Source organism: Otolemur garnettii, unplaced genomic scaffold (assembly GCF_000181295.1).
Source record: "Otolemur garnettii isolate 467f Iridium unplaced genomic scaffold, OtoGar3 scaffold00019, whole genome shotgun sequence".
Classification (NCBI taxonomy): domain Eukaryota; kingdom Metazoa; phylum Chordata; class Mammalia; order Primates; family Galagidae; genus Otolemur; species Otolemur garnettii.
In genome coordinates, this window is record NW_003852414.1 from 13,020,500 (window position 1) to 13,039,684 (window position 19,185).

At 42.2% G+C, this 19,185-nt stretch overlaps 1 protein-coding gene across 1 annotated transcript in view; it reads left to right on the top strand.

The window, feature by feature from the left end:
* NEBL (nebulette) overlaps positions 1 to 19,185 on the top strand; it is a 357,606-nt gene that overhangs the window by 124,001 nt on the left and 214,420 nt on the right. Inside the window, exon 3 of the mRNA XM_012803295.1 lies at positions 8,349 to 8,433. Within this exon, the coding sequence (XP_012658749.1) occupies positions 8,349 to 8,433 (85 nt within the window). The remainder of the gene's footprint in view (positions 1 to 8,348; positions 8,434 to 19,185) is intronic.

Here is a 19,185-nt window from a genome sequence, read left to right on the forward strand (position 1 = left end):
CCCCCCCCCCGCCAAAAAATCCCCAGGGGGTAGACACGGTTATTCTTCCACACAATGTGGACATTCAGGAATATTTTATTTGCTTACTGTCCCTTTTTGCATTTTAGCTTATCCTTCTGGAATTACAATATGTTCTTTCTTCCCGAAAGTGCTTCCTTTATGAAAGTAGCTTCATAGATGATCTGATGGTGGTAACCTCTCAGGATCTGTTTATTTTAAAATGTTTTATTTTTCATTCTTTAAAAATCTAAATGATACAAACGATCGCTGTTACTACAAAATGGAGTCATTCAGATTTAGGAAAAGTACTTTAGGAATATGTTTAAACCTCTATCACTTCCTTACATCCAACATAGGATGTGATCTGGGCCTTTGGATAAAATTATTTTCATGGTTAAATTAAGAGTGTGGGCCAGGCATGGTGGCTCATACCTATAATCTTAGCACTCTGGAAGATTGGGGCAGGTAGATTGTTTGAGCTCAGTTGTTCAAGACCAGCCTGTGCAAGAGTGAGACCTGTCTCTACTAAAAGTAGAAAAATTAGCTGGGCGTTGTAGTGCTATAGTCTTAGCAACTGGGGAGGCTGAGGCAGGAGGATCACTTGAGCCCAAGGGTGCTGTGAGCTATGATACTACAGCTGTCTACCCAAGGGGATAGAGGGAGACTCTGTCTCTAAATAAATAAGTAAATAAGAATGTGAAAGATGGTCTAAAGTAAAGTCATTAGTTCCTTACCTAACTCAGAAAGGCAGAGCTGAAAAGCTAATTAACAGCGTGAGGTCAGAACTTTTGCTTTTTAGATGTTCTTAAGAAATAAAGTTGTACTTTCTTAAAAAGTGGACAGTGTTAATACGCTTTTCTTTCATGAAGTTACCCTGTTAGACAATCCCCAGGTTTGCTGATTCTCTAGGAGCTCTCATGAGACTTAGCACACAGCCGTGTTCATTCGTGGCTGTGATTTAGGACAAAGAAAAAGATGTGGAGTGAAATTAACAGAGGGAGGAGTGTTAGGGCAAGTCCAGTGGGAACAGGCACAAGCTTCCAGAGCCCTCTCCAGCAGAGCCACCTGGAATGCACTTATTTCTCCCAGCAGTGAGTGGCGACATCTGTGTCAGATGTTAGCAACCAGCAAATCTTATTAGGGAGTCAATGCCCATGGTTTTTACTGGGGGATCTTTTACCGAATTTCAGATGCTCAGAAGGAAAACAGGTGTGTATAGATGTTTGTCCAAACAGCTTTGGCTCAGTGAACTGTTTCTATTGGTTAATTGTGATGGTAAACCTCCCCAAATTCAAGTTTCCAGCCAAGGGCCGTCCTCATAAGCAAGACTTTGAAGTGATCTTATTCAGGCTCACTACACTAACTCTTTTCTGCGTGAGACCCATAGGAAATCCTGATTCCATAACCAGTTCTTCTGACACCAAAATTCTTCTCTTGGATCCTCTAGTTTGAGTGTAACTGTGACAGTTGTCATGTGAATTAAAGTCAGAGAGGGTGTCGTTAGGTGCTCAGGAGGCAGAAGATGTAATTGGCCCATGGTAAGACAAATGATTACGGGGCCATGGTGAGCTGTTGGACTTTGCTGGGAGATAAGAATGAAAACAAAGTTTAGAGATTTGTTAGAAAGAATTAGCAGTCTTAAAATCAGTGGTCACCTATCATGTTAGAGATTTATATTAATTAGATAAGATTTCTCATGTTCACTACCATTGACCTTTTGGACAGGAGAAATCTTTACTAGGGAGGGGTCTGTCTTGGGCACTGTTGCTGAACATTGCCATCTCTGGTCTACCCTCCAGATGCCAGTTGTCATCTGCCCCCCTCTAATTGTGACAACCCAAAATGTCTTCAGCTAGCACCTGTGGCCAAATGAGAATTACTGTATTAAAACAATAGGATTGACAATAAATACATTCATAACGATCTTAGGTTTAATATGTCTAAATGGTTTACGTAGACATAGTGACTTAGTTATTCATGCCTTTACCATAGTTTTCCATTTATAAAGCTGTTTCTTGTGATTCCAGCAGTAACCTCCCGAGAGAGTCAGGAATATTTTATCTCCTTTGTATAGATGAAGTCTGTGAGATGCAATTTAAGACATTTTGCAGGAGAGTATGCAAAATTGTGATATGAAGAGTTGTAGTGGTAATAGCAATAATGTTACGATCAGTGGTAGGCATTACTGAGTGCCTCCCATGAGCCAGATGATGACGTACCTGTGTTAATTTGCAACAAGCTTAAGAAGTGCTATGATTATGTTTATTCTGAGGCCAGAGAGGTTAAGAAACCTACCCAAAGGCACATAGCTCTTAGGTAGAAGGCCCCGTTCCCAGGGTGAGACCGAGGCAGTTTGTCTCCCGAGTCTCAGAAGCAGCATGCTCTGGATTCTGACTTGTCATTTTCTTTCTCATCACCATCTCCGCGGAGGGTGCTCTGGATTCTGACTTGTGTCGTTTTGTTTCTCATCACCATCTCCGCGGAGGGTGCATTTGCTTGTGCTGCTTTGCCACACCCTGCCTACTTCCGGCCTGGTGGTTGGCATATAACTTTCCCTACATTTTTACCAACCGAGTCTCATAGCAATAAAAAATTTGTAGTCATCTTTCTGTGACCCGACTTTGCTGTTTCAGATGCGGTGGTCTGTATTATCTTGATTCTTCCTCTCTTTTATTTTCAGTCTAGCATTTCGTGGCAATCTGGGTTTGTTACAGCTGTCAGCTCAGTCTTGACACATACACATTGTCTGGTCCCTGCCTACTTCATCTAAGAGGCTTCTATTCGTAATGCTTAGACATTTCACGATATTCCCCAGATGGCTCGGCCAGCTCCTAGCATGTGATATTTCCACAGACATGTTTTATTTTCCATGGGATTTGTGAATGTGTGGATTCATCCACCCCTTCTTCAATGTTTTTTTTTTTTTTAATACCTGTTTCTTGATTCTCTTTGAACATCCATTTCTAAGGTCTCCATGCCTTCTTCCTATGTTTTTACTTCTAATATGGAGGGAAAAAAATGTCATTCTTCCTTTAGGCTTGGCGAAGAAACTCTTTCTTCCTTAAGATTTCTTTCTATTGGCTCGGCGCCTATAGCTCAACCGGCTAAGGCGCCAGCCACGTACACCTAAGGTGGTGGGTTCGAATCCCCAGCCTGGACCCGCCAAACAACAATGCCGGCTGCAACCAAAAAAATAGCCGGGCGTTGTGGCGGGCGCCTGTGGTCCCAGCTACTTGGGAGGCGGAGGCAGGAGACTCGCTTGAGCCCAGGAGTTGGAGGTTGCTGTGAGCTGTAATGCCACGGCACTCTACCCAGGGGGACAGCTTGAGGCTCTGTCTCAAAAAAAAAAAAAAAAGATTTCTTTCTATTTAAGGCATTTATTTTAAGGAAAACCTTTTACATATAGTGTTTGGAAAGAGCTAGAACTAATTGCCTGGTGTTGCTGGTTAGTATTAAAACACCGTGCTTCTCTCTTCCTGTAATTCCAGGAGAGACAACTGGCCCTTCCCTTTCTCTCTGCCTCTTTTTTTCTTTTTTCCCTTTTCTTTTGCAGGAGGAGTGGAGCAATGCATGGTTAGAAGTTGAGGCGATGACTCCAAAGCCGAGTGTTGCTGAATTAGTTTAGCTGGGTACTGTTACATGGACATGATGTTGAGAAATCGAGTGTTTGATAGGATTTTCAGATGTATCAAACCTGACAAGATTAATTCAATTCCTCCAGATATTATAAATTATTATAATTATAATATTTTAATTATATAATATTATTATAAATATTATTTTCAACATAATGCACTACTAGATGCGATCTCTATTGCATTACATGGAGCACCAAAACCGGAGGTGGGTGTTGATCCTATTACATTCCATGGAGCACCAAAGCTTCAGGCTGGACTTCATTTTGGTAATCACGATTGCTGGTAGTTTCAGGTATGAATTCTTTTCTTTCCCTCAGCATTTGTTGGTTACTAATACGAAATTGAACCCTTTTTCCTCCTACATAAAGACTTCGGGTAGTTTCTTCCTGTTATGCATCTCTAGAGAAGATTATGTTATGTATAGATTAACCCACTATTACAAAATCATTAAATTCTAAAATCTGTGAGGTTATGGGAAAAAATGCCAAGCATCTGTTTCTGTTTCTAGATAGAAATGTAAATTTGCACAGTTTCTTAGTAACTTTGCTTCTGTGGGCACCAGGTTAACAGAGAGTGTCTTCTCCGAGGCAGGAGAAGCTTTTCCAAATTCTTTTCAGCATAAACCGCTTTCCGATTAGAACTTAGCATAGGAAGCTAACATCAAACATGTAAAAGTGATGTTTTACTGAAATCCATGTGCTTTATCATTCAAATCTTTCCCCTTTTCTCATGGTGAAGTGAAATAGTGAGATAATTTGATTATTTCCACGAGATGCTCTTTCAAAATTAGTGGTATGGACAGCAGTTGAAGTTCATTAGTATCCAAATAGAAATCATTTTTGCCTCGTGTGGAGGAAATTCATGTGCACATAGTGAGGCAGTTGCAAATTGTACCCCCTCGAGCACTTCGCTTTTTAATCTTAGGATGCTCTTTAATTAAAAATTAAGCCGAATTTTATTTATTTATTTATTATTTTTTAATTAAATCATCACTGTGTACATTAATGCAGTCATGGGGTACAATGTGCTGGTTTTATATACAATTTGAAATATTTTCATCAAACTGGTTAACATAGCCTTTTCTTAGTTATTGTGTTAAGACATTTATATTCTACATTTAGTTAAGTTTCATATGTACCCTTGTAAGATGCACCGTAGGTGTGGTCTCACCAATTACCCTCCCATCACCCATCCTCCCTTCTTTCCTACCCTCTCTTTCCTCTTTCCCCATATTCTTGGGGTATAATTGGGTTATAGCTTTCATATGAAAGCTATAAATTAGTTTCATAGTAGGACTGAGTACATTGGATACTTTTTCTTCCATTCATGAGATACTTTGCTAAGAAGAATATGTTGCATCCATGTAAACATGAAGGAGGTAAAGTCTCCATCTTTCTTTAAGGCTGCATAAATATTCCATGGTGTACATATACCACAATTTATTGATCCAGAAAATTAATTTTATGAAGACAGAGAGTAGAATATTGATTACCAGAGACTGGAAAGAATAGCTGGGAGGGGGTAAAGTGGGGATGGTGAATGGGTCTAAAAAAAGTAAAGATGAACCATAGACGTGGTCCCACCAGTTACCCTCCCTCCATTCATCCTCCCCCCTGCTCCCCCTTTCCTCTTTCCCCATATTCTTGGGCTATAACTGGGGGCTATAAATTAGTTCCATAGTAGGACTGAATACATTGGATACTTTTTCTTCCATTCTTGAGATACTTTGCTCAGAAGAATATGTTCCAGCTCCATCCATGTGAACATGAAACAGATAAAGTCTCCATCTTTCTTTAAGGCTGCATAATATTCCATGGCATACATATACCAAATTTATTGATCCATTCAGAATTTTTAATTAAACTTGAATAGAGGAGAAAGCTGTCCCCTCCCCCCCACTGCCACACAAAGAAAGCATGTCCCTGAACAGAATGACCCATGTTAGTATGATAGGGATCTCAATGGGCTAAATTTTCTGTAACACATTTGAGAGTGCATTCTAATGATACTTTAAAAAACAGTTAAAATCCACATGGAAGATTTTTAAAGTAAACCTTGTGGAACCTTGAAAAATCTTTGCGCAACTTCATTCCCCAGAAATTTATTTATTTATTTATTCATTCATTCATTCTTTGGAGGGATCACTTCTATGGTTTATCTTACCCAGAATATATTTCAGAAAAACAAAACCTAACCCGCCCAGTTGTTACTGTAGCTTTAAAATATAGCAGTACAGAGTTGCTATATTTTAAAGTCCAGTTAAGTGCAACTTTTTAAGCCAGAACTTACAAATATTGCATAACATACTTGGAGTTGTCTGGAGCACAGTTCAGAAGTGGCTCCCAGCAGTGTGTGGCTGACATAGATTCTCTGACTTTACGAGAAAGAAGTGAGAGACTTCACCTACTGCAGCTTCCTGGAATCAGTAACTCGGGTTTACCAACATTTTAAACAAACTTGACTATTTAAAGAAGACTGGGCAGGACCTAGTGTTGTGTATGAGAAATTATCTCTTGACAGAGCAGTGTTTTCCAACCCTTTTTTTATTTCCCCCGACACCTGAACCTATAGTTAAACTTCCATGGCCCACTTAAATTATGTTGATCAAAAAAAAAAAAAAGTAAAGAAAAGAATATACTAACTGTGCTTTGAACTTCTTTCAAAAATGATTTAACTAATGATCTTTGAAAATTTTCGAGGTACGTTTAAAATCCTCTCATGGCACTGGTCTAGCAGTTATAAAAGCACAATAATCTCTTATAGTTTATTGTTTTTTTAATTAAATCATAGCTGTGTACGTGATTGCATTTATGGGGTACAATGTGCTGGTTTTATATACAATTTGAAATACTTACATCAGACTGGTTAACATAGCCTTCACCGCACTTTCTTGATTATTCTGTTAAGACATTTATACTCTACACTTAGTAGATTTGACATGTACCCTTGTAGAATGCACCATCTACACCTGGAATGCACCAAGTGTAGTCCCACCAATTACTCTCCCTCCACCCATCCTCCCATCCTATCTTTATAAACTTTGGAAGCATGACAGCTTTATATCATGATCAGATTATATCTCTTAAGATGACTCCAAATTATTATGAAAAAAATATAATTTGAAAATATTATGAAAAAAATTATTGAAAAAATATTATTATGAAAATAATATAATACTCTCAAAAGGCAGTAAGGTGAGCAAGGGTGCCCAGCCTGAGGCCTGCGGGTGGCATGTAGGTTATTTGAGGCCTGTTTTTCTTATATGTAGACACAGAATAACACAAAAATTACGCATGGATCTTGTGTGTGCTCACCAGCTTTTGTTAGTATTTGCGTATTTAACGTGTGGCCCAACATGACTCCTCTTCTTCAGATGCGTGGCAGAGAAAAAAATGGTTGATCACCCCTGGCGGTTTTTTGAAAGATGCTAATTACAACAGACAAAATGATTCCAGCAGTTACAGGGGAGAGTAGGGTGGGAAGAGGGAGGTGTGGCAGGCAAAGGGAACGCTTGCCGGGGAGCAGCAGGAAGAGAAGGGGGAGCTCCAGAGACAGAAGTGATCCCTGAGGCCACCTGGAGTGCAAGAAGTCTGCAGAGGGCTAGCTTGGAAGACAGGAAGCTGGATTGATTCTGCGGTCAATGGGACGCCATTGAAGGGTTTTACTGGGACGAGTAATGTGATCAGATTTGCATTTTAGAACATTTGCTTGAGCACTTGGGGCAGGAAGGTCAAGACTGGCTAGTGTTATGGTTATCTGAATGATGAATGTGGCCTACCTTTAAAAAATGCATATAAACACGTCAATATCATCAAGGTGCACTTAGCAGATGGAAATAGGAGACTTGGTGATTCATCGATTGGATGTGTGAGGATCTCCATGACTCTGAGGTTCTGATGTGAGCAACTGGGCATGGATACCTGAGGAAGAGAATATAGGGGGAGCTTATGGGGGGGGGGGGCTAGACTGAGGAACAGTTGAGTTCCGGGCTGGTGGAGTTTGTGGTGGGTGTGGGATCTATTAATATAAATGGAAATACTATTGGATATGAAACTCAGACTGGGGCAGTGAGCATATAGACAGAGTCCTCAGTGTCCCCAGGAGATGGTGTGGACTGAGAAGAGAAGGAAGCCCATGGTAGGAGCTGGAGGGGGGTGTTGAGCAGAGAAAGAAGAGCTAGCAGGAGACAGAGGAATCAGCACAGACACCGCCCCAGGAGTGGGTGGGAAGCTAGGAAGGGGGCATCTCAAGAGAGAGGGGAGGCCAGACAGGAGGGCATTGTCCCTTAGTAGACACTTCTAGAAACAGAAGCTAAAAGCCAGACAGAATTGAGTGGGAGAGCAGGTCGTCAGGGCCAATGAGGTTAGGCCTCTCTTGAAGGAAGTTTGCCTGAAGGATAGACTGGCTGGTCCTCTGCTGGAGTGGCCTTTGGGGTGGAGGTTAGGAGTGCCTTGAGCGAGTGTGAGTTCTGGGGGGAAGATACAGAACAGAGAAGCCAGGGGAACGTTGTGTGAGAGAGTGGGGGTAACTGGGCGAATAGAGGGCCCCCACGATGGGATGGGACCGGGGTAACCACAGAGAGATGACCTGAGCCACGAGCATGGGCTCCCCTTCCACAGTGACAGAGGGGAAGGATAAAACAAGGGGTGTGAAATCGTTGTCTAGTCGCACAGTATTTTAATCACATCCTTTTGAAACATTTCTCTGCAGACACTACCCAAAGCAGTCCTTTACCACGGTGGCAGATACGCCTGAAAACCTTCGCCTGAAGCAGCAGAGTGAATTGCAGAGTCAGGTAATTTCTAGAAGGCTTGTTTTCTTACGTCCATACTAAAGATTATTCACGAGGCCGTCCTTCTGAGATAATTTTGTCATCGTCCTGTTCATGCCGAGTCACCAGCCAGCATGGAGGCTGAGGACAGACATTCCTGGGGACTGCCGGGTGAGGGTGTTGAACCTTGGAACATCTGTATTCTGCCTGGGCTTGGATCGTCATTCTCAGCACAGGGACTAGGGCACGTAAATGAGTTCTGGTCAGGGTGCGTGTTTCCCAACAATATTGACTTATTTGGTCCTAAATATTTAAAAACATTTCATAAATAGCTTTTCCACACCGCATATGTAGGGGAGAAACAAGGTGTTAAGTTGACCCAGCTGCAGTGTGTAGGGGGCTAACACCCTGTCTGTGGATCTCACACCAGCCGCTAGCTTCGTTTTCCCCCTGTCACTTGGTTCTTATTTCTTTCATATGTCACACTGACAGCATGAACAAAGATTAGAGCACCACAATTGGCTCCCAGTCAACCACGTTGGATGGCAACTTGCCTTCAATATGGTGAGACACATCGGTTAAGGCGAGGGTTGTGAACGGCAGGGCTTTCTACAGGGACACCCAGTCTCTTTAAGAAACACTGGGTGCTCTCTTGCAAAAGTGTCATCTTGCTGATGCGGCAATAGAGGAAGATGCTGAACAACTTACTGCACCATTGGTGAGCGGTGTCATGAAGCCACAGTGAGATGGGAGAAGGGTAGGCTGGGTTGGTTGTGGCCCTGGGACAGCCACTCTGCTCTTCTATAAGAGTGAGACAGGTCTATCTTGTCTACCTGTCTTGAGCGAGGCTGTAAGTATTAGATGAGGGAGTTAGATGGAAAAACATTTCAAAATGTCAAAAGAAACCCCAATGGCTTGGGGGAAACCTTATTAAGATTATTATTGTGGTGTCCAGGAATCTTTGGTCTGGAAAAGGGAAAAGAATAGAATCTGCGAAGGAAATCTGTGCAACTAATTCTTTGAAAATGGTAATCTGTAGGTCTTCTTTTCAAGGGAGGCAGCTCCCAGACACGCAGGGTGGAATTATTTCTAATCACAGGCGAGACTGCTTTTCCCTCGATTCTTTTTTCTAGGGGACTTAGGGCCACTTCTCAGCTCATTTCATTAGAAGAAATAGAACTCGAAGTAGACTTTCTTGTTGGTTGACAGTGCATGAAGATTTGGTTGGGAACTATTTTTGGGTTTGTGTAAAGTGCTGGGTTTTGTGTGCTAAGCCACTGGGTGCTGACCAAAGAGAGACAATGTTACGGAGTCCAGCAAGAACAGCCCTGCTCATTCGCACTGCTGGGGCCGGCGTAGGGGCAGGACTTGACCTTAGTTTGTGCAGATCCAAAGTGCCTTTCTTCTTATCAAGCTGGGTTGAATCAGATAATTCTGGAGAAGTACTTTGAGCACACTGGACATGAGAACTAAGGCAAGCAGTCAAATACTTGTTTTCTGCCAATCACATGCCTTGGTACTGTGCAAAAGAATTTATCATTCGTCACTCTGCCCTTCATAGAGCTTCCAGGGGTCTGAGGACCCATACAGACCTGAAATGACTCTATTTAGTTACTTGGAGGGCACAGAAGGGGAGGGGTCCACACGGATTGAGCTGGAGAGTGCTTCATGCCAGAGGTAGGATTTGAGTGGAGTCTTAGAGGTGGAGGAAGAATCTGATATAAATGCCGTGCCCTGTCCTTTTGAAGGTATGTTATTCCTTTTGGGCTCACTTAGTGGTTAAAGATGCCTTCAGCTCAGCCTGGGAGCAAACTTTTATTACTTTCCTACCCTGTGCTTGGTTTTGGAAATGCAAAGAGAAAAGGAAGTCACTGTTTTACAAAAGACCGGTTTTATTCTCCCTCATGTAGCGAGCTGCCAGCTTCAGAAGGCAGCATAAACAAATAATTACAGGTGAAGGATAGAAGAACTAGTAAGATGTGTACAATGTGCTCTGAGACCTCTAAGCAGCGGTCAGGGGAAGGCATCAGACCTTCTTTAAGATTTTGCTCAAATGTTGTATCTGCTGGAAACATTATGCAGGACTTCCTCAGGCAGACAACGTGGGGGAAATTCAAGTCAATTCCTGGTATTATCTACCATGTGCGAGGAAGTGGTACTGGGCATGTGAAGGCATCCTCATCATCCCCGTCAAGAACCTGTTACAGTCCAGACCAGTCATTTCACTTGCGTTTCATTTAATCGCAGATCCCCTATGAGATAAGTGTTTGTTATGATCCCTATTTAGATGAAACACTCAACCTCTAGAGAATTTAAATAACTTGGCCTTGAAAGCTTAGCCAGGAAAGAGTTGAACTTGGAATAGAACTGGGATCTCTGGGGCCCCAGGGTCCACACCCTTCACCAGCACTCAGAGAGCATCAAGAAAAGGAGAGAGCTAAGCAAATGATTGCAGTACAAGGGGAAGGGGGAAGGGTTGGAGTTTGCATAAAGTGAAAGTAGGAAGAGGTCATTACTGTTTCTTTTTTCTGGGTGAGAGGTGAAAACGCTTGTGTAAGAATATTTCCATTTTTGCAAAAGCATGCGAAGACATCTATCCTTACGGTAATACTCGGTAATGACATTTCACTTAATTGTAGCCTATTAAATGATTTGATTCTGCAGCAGAGCATTCCCTGGGAGTCTTCATATCTGGAATTCCAAACAGCTCAATGGTTTTGGAGGAAAATTGCCTATTCATATCTCACATAATTGTTTGGTAATTTGTGCTGCTAAGTGAATCAAATCTATTCATAGCTCCAAGTTTTCAAACTCTAAAATCTTTTAGGATTGTTTGGTTAAAGCCAGTTTTCTTCTTTCAGTTCAGTAGCTTACCAAGCGAGCCAAAATAAAAGAAAAACAAAAATTAATTTTCAGTCCAACCTAGAAAGTTATTTATAGTTGCATGTTATTGTCTCTTTCTAAAAATTTTCTCTTTTCTTTCCTCTCTCTCTTTGTGAGGGGGTTATGTAAACTCTGCCAGTATATTTTGCCTAAATGCTAAATCCTCTCAAGCTTTTTTTGCAATCTGTATTAGGTGCCAGATTGTTATTATCACATTATATGCAAGTCTGGGGAATAAACAAGTGAACAGGAGTTAGATTTTCAGAACTAGTGCTGGCCGGTTATTACTTACCAGCATTGGGTAGCAACTGGGGGGTGTCCCGTGGGCCAGCCACTGACTGTGGAGGATTGTGGACTATTCTGGAACTTGGCAGTCAAGAGGCAGAGAGGGAGGAGAGCCCCTTTTATCATCTTTAACTCTCTTTTTATCACACATCACAGGATGAACTGCTTCAAAGAAATGACATACATGGTGGTTAGGCGCCCCTACTGGTCCGCAGTAGTCTATTCAACAGGGAGCCAAAGTCAGACTCGACTTCTGGTGGAATTAGTAACATTCTAGTTCGCTTGGGGAGGCATCAGGCTTTTGTTGTGTGCCTTGGCGGGACCAGCTTCCTGTTATTTTTTGAGGAAAGTGAGCTCCGAGTTCCAAAGCCCTGACTTAGAAACAAAACTTTTGGAGCAGAAACTCTCTGTATGTTGGGGAATCCCTATGCTTAAAAAATTTGAGTGAAAAAGGAAAAGCCCCTTTAGAAAGACATTGCCTTAACTGACTACTTAAAATTAGGTTATAGAAAGCATCTCCTTTTTAAGTGGCACACTAGGATTGGAAGAGAAGGCGCAGACACTCTGAGTGGTCTGAATCAGAGGTCTGCAGACTTCTGAAAGCTGTGGAAATGGTTCTCCAAAGGGAATTTCGAGTGCAAGTCCCCCTCGGAAAGAGGGCAAGGTGGGCTGTCTTGTTGAAGCTGGCTGTGGAGGGCAATCCCCTGTCCCCTCATCCTCCTGCCCCCACCCCTACCCCAGGGCCTTAGAAACCTGGGCCTCTCTAGAGCAGAGCTCAAAATGAAGACTGAAACCATAGCTTATTGCCCTGCTTGGTTGTTTATGCGATTGGCTTAGCTGTTTGCAATCATGCTGAAAATGGTGGGGATTTGGGGCTCACTGTGTTCTTAACTGGAGTGGGTGTAATTTACGAGCGCTGATCAGATGAAAGATCGAAAATGATTACGCTTCGAATACAAATCATTCTGGACCCTTTGAGTCTTCTGCGCTGATTCTGTTTTAATCTTCCAGGTTTCCGCAGGGGCATAAAAACATAGTTTGTAGAGAGTACGATAAATGATAGCGGTGAGGGTGAGAAGGTAACGTGATTTTTTATAGGGAACATCAGAGTTAAACATATCTGTGGGAGGAAAGCAGACACGTGTTTAATATAAGCCTCTGAAAGCCCAAGAAGGTGACGTTACATGATGCTTGTCTTTCTCCGGCTTGCCTTTGGTACCTTTCTGAACTCCTGATTCCGTGTTTTATTTGCAGAGCGTTTCTCTCTCAGTTACCTGTCATCCAACCACCTCGTCAGGTGTTTAACAATTACCTAAAGCAAGAACACTCTGAGGTGGTGGTTGCTTTTTAAAGGGTGTCTGCTGAATCTTTTGAATCTTTTCAAAGCAATGCGTCCCTGTCCGGGGAACTCCATTCACTGTCAAAAGACTATTGGAGAGCTATCTTGGATAGCAGTGTTTCTGTATTTCAAATCCCATTCGGTGGGCCCTTGCCCAGTCATAAATTTGACCTACATTTCATTTGCCACTGAGCACCAATTGCGTGCCCAGTTCTATGCTCGATAACCGGAAATCCTGCAGTGAGTAAAACCAGGGGAGGCCCTACTCTGGGGGGAAGAGGGTTATGATCTAGTAAGGGAGAGGGGATGCTAATAAAATAATAAAAAAAACAAGTAAAATTGCACCTGTGACTAGACCTGCAGAAGAAAAAACTGAGTGAATTTTATTTTATTATTTTTTAAAATTTCAGATTAACATGAAGGTAGAAAAATTTGTTAGGTAAGGTCCTTGTCTGCATGTATTTTAATTATGTTTTAAAGCATTTTCGGGGAGTTGGAGGCCGCTGGAGCAGAAATGGTGTAAAATCTCAGAGGGGTCTGCTGTGTCCTGCCCAGCTGTGGATGCCATTTCTAAGTACGTATCCATTATTTTTTCCCCCATTTTCTGATCTTAGCCCTTTTCCCCCCTCCCTCCCTCTCCCCCTCTCCCCCTCTCCCCTCTTCTTTCTTTCTTTCTCCTTCTCCTTCTTCTTCTTATTTTCTCTTCATTGGCTTCTCCAATGGCCTTTATCTCATCAGACAACTTCAGACTTCCAAACCCGGAGATGGTTTCTCCAGACAGTTTGGTTGGTAATTCTCATGTTCCATGGGTCTTGGACAAGAAGCCTTTCACACTTGCCTTTTAATTTTCTCTTTTCTTTGAACCTAATTCTAGCTGCTTTACATTTCCCCCTTTTGACTTTTCCACACTGGAAGCTGTCTTGTGATCCCAGGGTGACATTCCTCGTTTCTCTCCATACGCTTCCTCGTGTATAGAAAGGCAAAAGTTCGTCGGGGGAAGCTTCAGCCCGTTCCTTTTCAAGGTTTTGGGGCAGTGAAAATGATGAGAGATTATGTTTCACGTACAGGAATGGATGAATGTGAATAAGGACTTCAAAGGAGAAATATTAATTCGCTGGATGTGGTGCATTTCTTTCAGGGAACGTAGTGTGCCGAGCAGATGTTAACTCTAACCTCTGCGATTTCTCCAGCCCTCACAGTTTCCCATAACCTTTTATATGTGTCCTCTCTGTTTTACTCCTGGCTAAAATGATGTAAGAGACAAAAGTGTCAGTAGTGAGAGACAGGAGAATAATCAAGATGTTTTGATTTGCTGTGTCACGACTGGGTTTCAGCGTCTTTAATCACAGAGCCTGCTGCTCTACTCTTGACCCTCCTGAAACGGCCAGTATCCTTTCCATCTGTTTCCCAAGTCTCAGCAAGTTGGCCCCGGGATGCCCTCCTGGCTCAGCCTGTCTCCCTCTCTTCCTTCTCTGCAGCAGCTCATGGTGGAGGGTATGAATGCCGTGCGTTGGGCGCATTGCTATTAAGAAGACCAGAATTGGATAACTGGCCCTTGAGTTAGGGATTTGAATATATAGCCTGTCAATTCCACTGCTCTGGGGTCATGAATTTAACATCTGTGATGAAAAGGATATTTAAGAAATATTAAACCCATGCATTTTTCATCCTTCCCTCCCATAAATCATGCTCTGTTACACCATCTCACGCGTACAGCCCCCGAGGAAGGAACAGAGTGAATTCCCTGTTAGGAAGGAGGGAATATGGTCCCCTACGAAGGAGAATGCTGACCCCATTCCCCTTCTGGCTGTGGATGATCTAAGGAAGGAGGCAGAACAACTGGAGGCTGAAATTTGGATTTCCCTCTCTCTGCTGGCTGAAGTCTCAGAGAAGGGAGATTGGAAAGGGGGCACAGATCAGATAGGTGGAGGGAAAAGTCAGAAGTGGAGGGAACCATCCCACAAGATACAGTCCTGGTCTCTTCTGCCTCAGCGGCACACATGGGGCCTTGAGCAGCATGGCGGGCAAGGCCCAGGGTCATGGTGTCCATGTGGCACGGAAGGTGATGGAAGCTCTGGTTGCTGACAGTGCTTGCTGAGGGGGTCACCGGGGGAATTGCCATGGTGAGGCTAATGTATCTCTGGAGTCAGGGGGGATGTGCAGGCTGGGGGTAGTGGTTTGCCCTCAGCAAGAAGCAAGAAAGAGGGTACTGCTAGTCTCTGATTGGGCCAAGAGAACACACCACTGGGTCACCAGCCTCTGTCTTTGGTATCAGGTACGATCAGGGTGCCCAGTGACCAAGAGGAAGGGAAGAGGGAAAGGTTATCATGGGTTCAAGACCACTGTCTTCTTTCACTCTGAGGCCACCCAAGCCCTCTCTACTCACACACACTAAGACATCACCTTGGAGAAGACCCAGGCAGCAGGAGAACGTCTGTTTAAATCATCGGAATCATGGAACATCTGTTGTGTGATGGATGGAACTCGATTTAGTTCTTCCCACCTCAGTGTGTTGGGGCCAACGAGGAAATAAGAGGAGCTGGAACAAACAAAGCAGCTTGGTTTCCTTTTATGTCTGAATACTTGTACATTCTAAGTACACTGCTAACCTGTCATAGACACTTTGATCTTATTTGGTAAAATAGAGCACTAGCGGGCCATCAGGTGATGTGGGTTCTCGTCCTATCTCTGCCACTAAGTGTGGCTTTGGGGAATTCCTGACCTGATCTAGGACATAAAGCAATGGGTTGTGCTAGGTGATTCCTAAAATTCCTCCCAGGTATAATTGTCTCTGATTTTTTTTTTTTTTTTAGTACAAAAGCGTTCTCCAGTAATATCTTGTTAGCAACGAGAGGACTTAAAGAAAAGGAACCCCTACTTCTTATTTTCTGCCAGAATGACGATGATGGGGAGACCCTTTTCTTCTCTTCTTCTCTCTTTTCCCTTCCCGTTCCCTCACTCTATCTCCCTCAGTAGAGTGCCATGGCATCACAGCTCACAGCAACCTCCAGCTCTTGAGCTTTGGCGACTCTCTTGCTTCAGCCTCCCAGTAGCTGGGACCACAGAGGCGCCTGCCAGTAGCTGGCTATTTTTTGTTGCAGATTGGCTAGGGCCAGGTTTGAACCTGCCACCCTCAGTATAAGGGGCCGGCATCCTACTCACTGAGCCACAGGGACCTCCCTGAGACCTGCTGTTTCATCTGACTGTTCCTTAAATACCTCTTTCCTGGGGCTGGTTTCAGATATTGGCAGGAGGCCGGGGTCGGGAGATCCCACGGACCTGAGAAAGTTGATGGACAGATCCGTTTCACATGGGAAGACTCGTCTCCCACATCCTCCTCTTTTGCTAAATGTCTTTAGAAACAGCACAGGACAGAAGACAGAAATAGCTATAATCAAACTCTGTCTTCACAGCCACTCATCATTTAACTCAGTTGCTGAACTTGAATAACCTCGATCAAAGTCATTCATAACCTATTATGTGACTTTCTAAGTGCTCCTGTAGATGTTTTTTTCAAATTTTCTGTGTAGAAATTACTAGACTAACTCTACATGCTAACTCCTAATAGTATACTATTAGGAAATACTTACTTTAGCTTTATTTTCCTTTATTTATTTATTTATTTATTTTTGCAGTTTTTGGCCGGGGGTGGGTTTGAACCTTCCACCTCCAGCATGTGGGGCCAGCGTCCTACTCGTTTGAGCCACAGGCATTGCCCCAGCTTTATTTTCTTCATGCATTCTTAGGATTAAGTGTTTTTCTTGCATGGCTGTGATTATTTGGTAGTTTTTGAACTTTAAAAGTTTCTTCTCTCTACCGTACTTTTTGTTCTTTACCCCTCACTGCCCACCGCCACCCCTCCCTTTCCTTTCTAGTAGCAATTTATTTTGCCGAGGCCTGCAGCCAGCCGTGAGTTGGTTCAGGAGATAAAACCCGTCTGTCTCAGTCTACCGTGTGTCTGCCCTTCCTGACACAGAGAAGCTCATCTAAAGCAATCCCATTTCACGAAGTTCCTAGGTGAATGAGGGGATTAAGTATTTCTCCATGCTCTTAATTAGTTAATACTCTTTAATTTCCTAAGAATGTATTTTTCTTTGAATGGAAGAGTCTGCTCTGAAACTACTGCCTTCTGATCGTATTAAGCAACAAAACCAAATTTATAGGACAATATTGGATTTAGAAGGGCCTCTTGGGATTAACCTAAGAGTAGCCAGCATCATACAGTAGCTTTCACAATGAGTGTGTGTGTGTGTGCACTGCAGACATATAGACATGCATAAATATATACACATAATATATATACGTATATAGTACGTATAATTCCTGGCCTAATTAGTATTTTACTTTGCTTCTGAACTTTGTCTATAGCTTCTGCTGCCTTTAGAAGGACCTCACAATAAGAGTGTGACAGGGTCTTTAAAGGATGAAAACAGGCTTAAGAAACTCTGTGGAGAAAAGATGTCTATGTGGCTCTATTCTTTAAAAAAGGTTCCAGTGGGGACAATTGTTGTTACTATATTCTTAAGTGAGATACTTAGGCTTCTGATAATATTGGCTGTACTTCTTTTTAGTGGAATTTTTCTCATTCCAAAATGTTTGGAGAGAGAAATTAGAATTTCTTTCCTTCCCTGCTTGATTTCTGATGAGGTCAAGAGTCAGGTTAATGATAAAAGTTAAAGTAACACAAATTTGATCCTATTATAATTAGTAGAACAGCTCTAGCCCTCTTTCAGGCTGACTTCCTACTCATGTGAAATTATTTTTATTTAAAGGAATCCGTGAATGTCTTCTAATACAAATCTAACAAGCGCCTTCAGCTAAAGAATTAGCTTCCTAAGCACGCAGTATTTTAGACCCCAAACAACTAAATATACCACAGTTCAAGTTCTTTATGTAAACCAAAAAAGAGATTATATATTATCAGTAAAGTCAAGAGTCTTACCCTATTTTTGATTAAATAAGCAAATTTAATCAAATAATGTCCTTAGAACCTTATTATCAATTTCTCTTTTTTACCTCTAGAAGGGCTATAATGCTTAACAAACTTACAATTAAAGCTAAAGTAACTCTTAACTGTGTTTTTGCTGTTGGATGAAGAATGTATTCTTTATATAAGATTTTCTTAGAATTCAGTAATCTCTAAGGCTCTGACGACTTTTATTCTTCACACCTTAACACCTTGAAAGTATATGTGTGTATTATTCTATAATAAGTTAACAATGTTATTATATGTAAGACACGTATATGTAGATATGCATGAAGGATACATACATACAACATGTGTGCAGTAGACATCCTTTATCCATAGGAGTTTATGTTTCCAACTCTCCCCCCAGTGGATGCCTGAAATCTTGGATATTACCAAATCCTGTGCCATATATATTGTTTTCTCCTACACGTGCATGCATGTGATAAACTTTACAAACTTAGGCACAGTATGAGACTGACAACAATAACTAATAATAGAATAATTATAATGCTATGCTGTAATAAAGGTTAAATGAATGTGGCCTCTGTGTGTTTCAAAATATCTTACTGTACTACACAGACCTGTTATCTGATCAGGGTTGACTGTGAGTAACTAAAACTATGAAAAGTTAAACCACAGATAAGAGGAAACTAGTGTACACGCACATGGAGATCGGCATACGACGTGACACACATTATACATGATATAATATGCATATGCTGATATGTACACATATGCACGTATGTATGTACATATATATACACATGTGTATAGTATCTGTATACCCATGTCTGCACACATAATAATATAATTAACTTGGAAAGACAAATGTTCATAAAACAGTCTCCTTGAAAACGTGAAAGACTGAGAAAGCATGGAGTGTCTGTTTTGTTATCAACAGTTACGGATGATTTAATTTCCTCCCGGACACTGACACTGAGTTCTGTGTCTGCAACCTGAGTTCTCCATCTCTGAATTAGCTTTGCAGTCTCCGTGTCTTTTATTAATAGTTACTCCATGTTTTAAGAAATAGCATAATGGAAACCTGTAGTCGTATTTCTGTAAATGTGCTAATGAGATCTGTTCTTGAAATATTGTATGTTCCGAAGGACAGATCGCTTGTTTCATCGTGTAGCAAGCACACACAATAATTAAGGCTTCACCTGTTTTGATGGGCCCCACTCTTTGTTTTGAGACGAAGCCTAAAGCTGTCCCCCTGGGTAGAGTGCCATGGCATCATGCTCACAGCAACCTCCAACTCCTGGGCTCAAGCGAGTCTCCTGCCTCAGCCTCCCAAGTA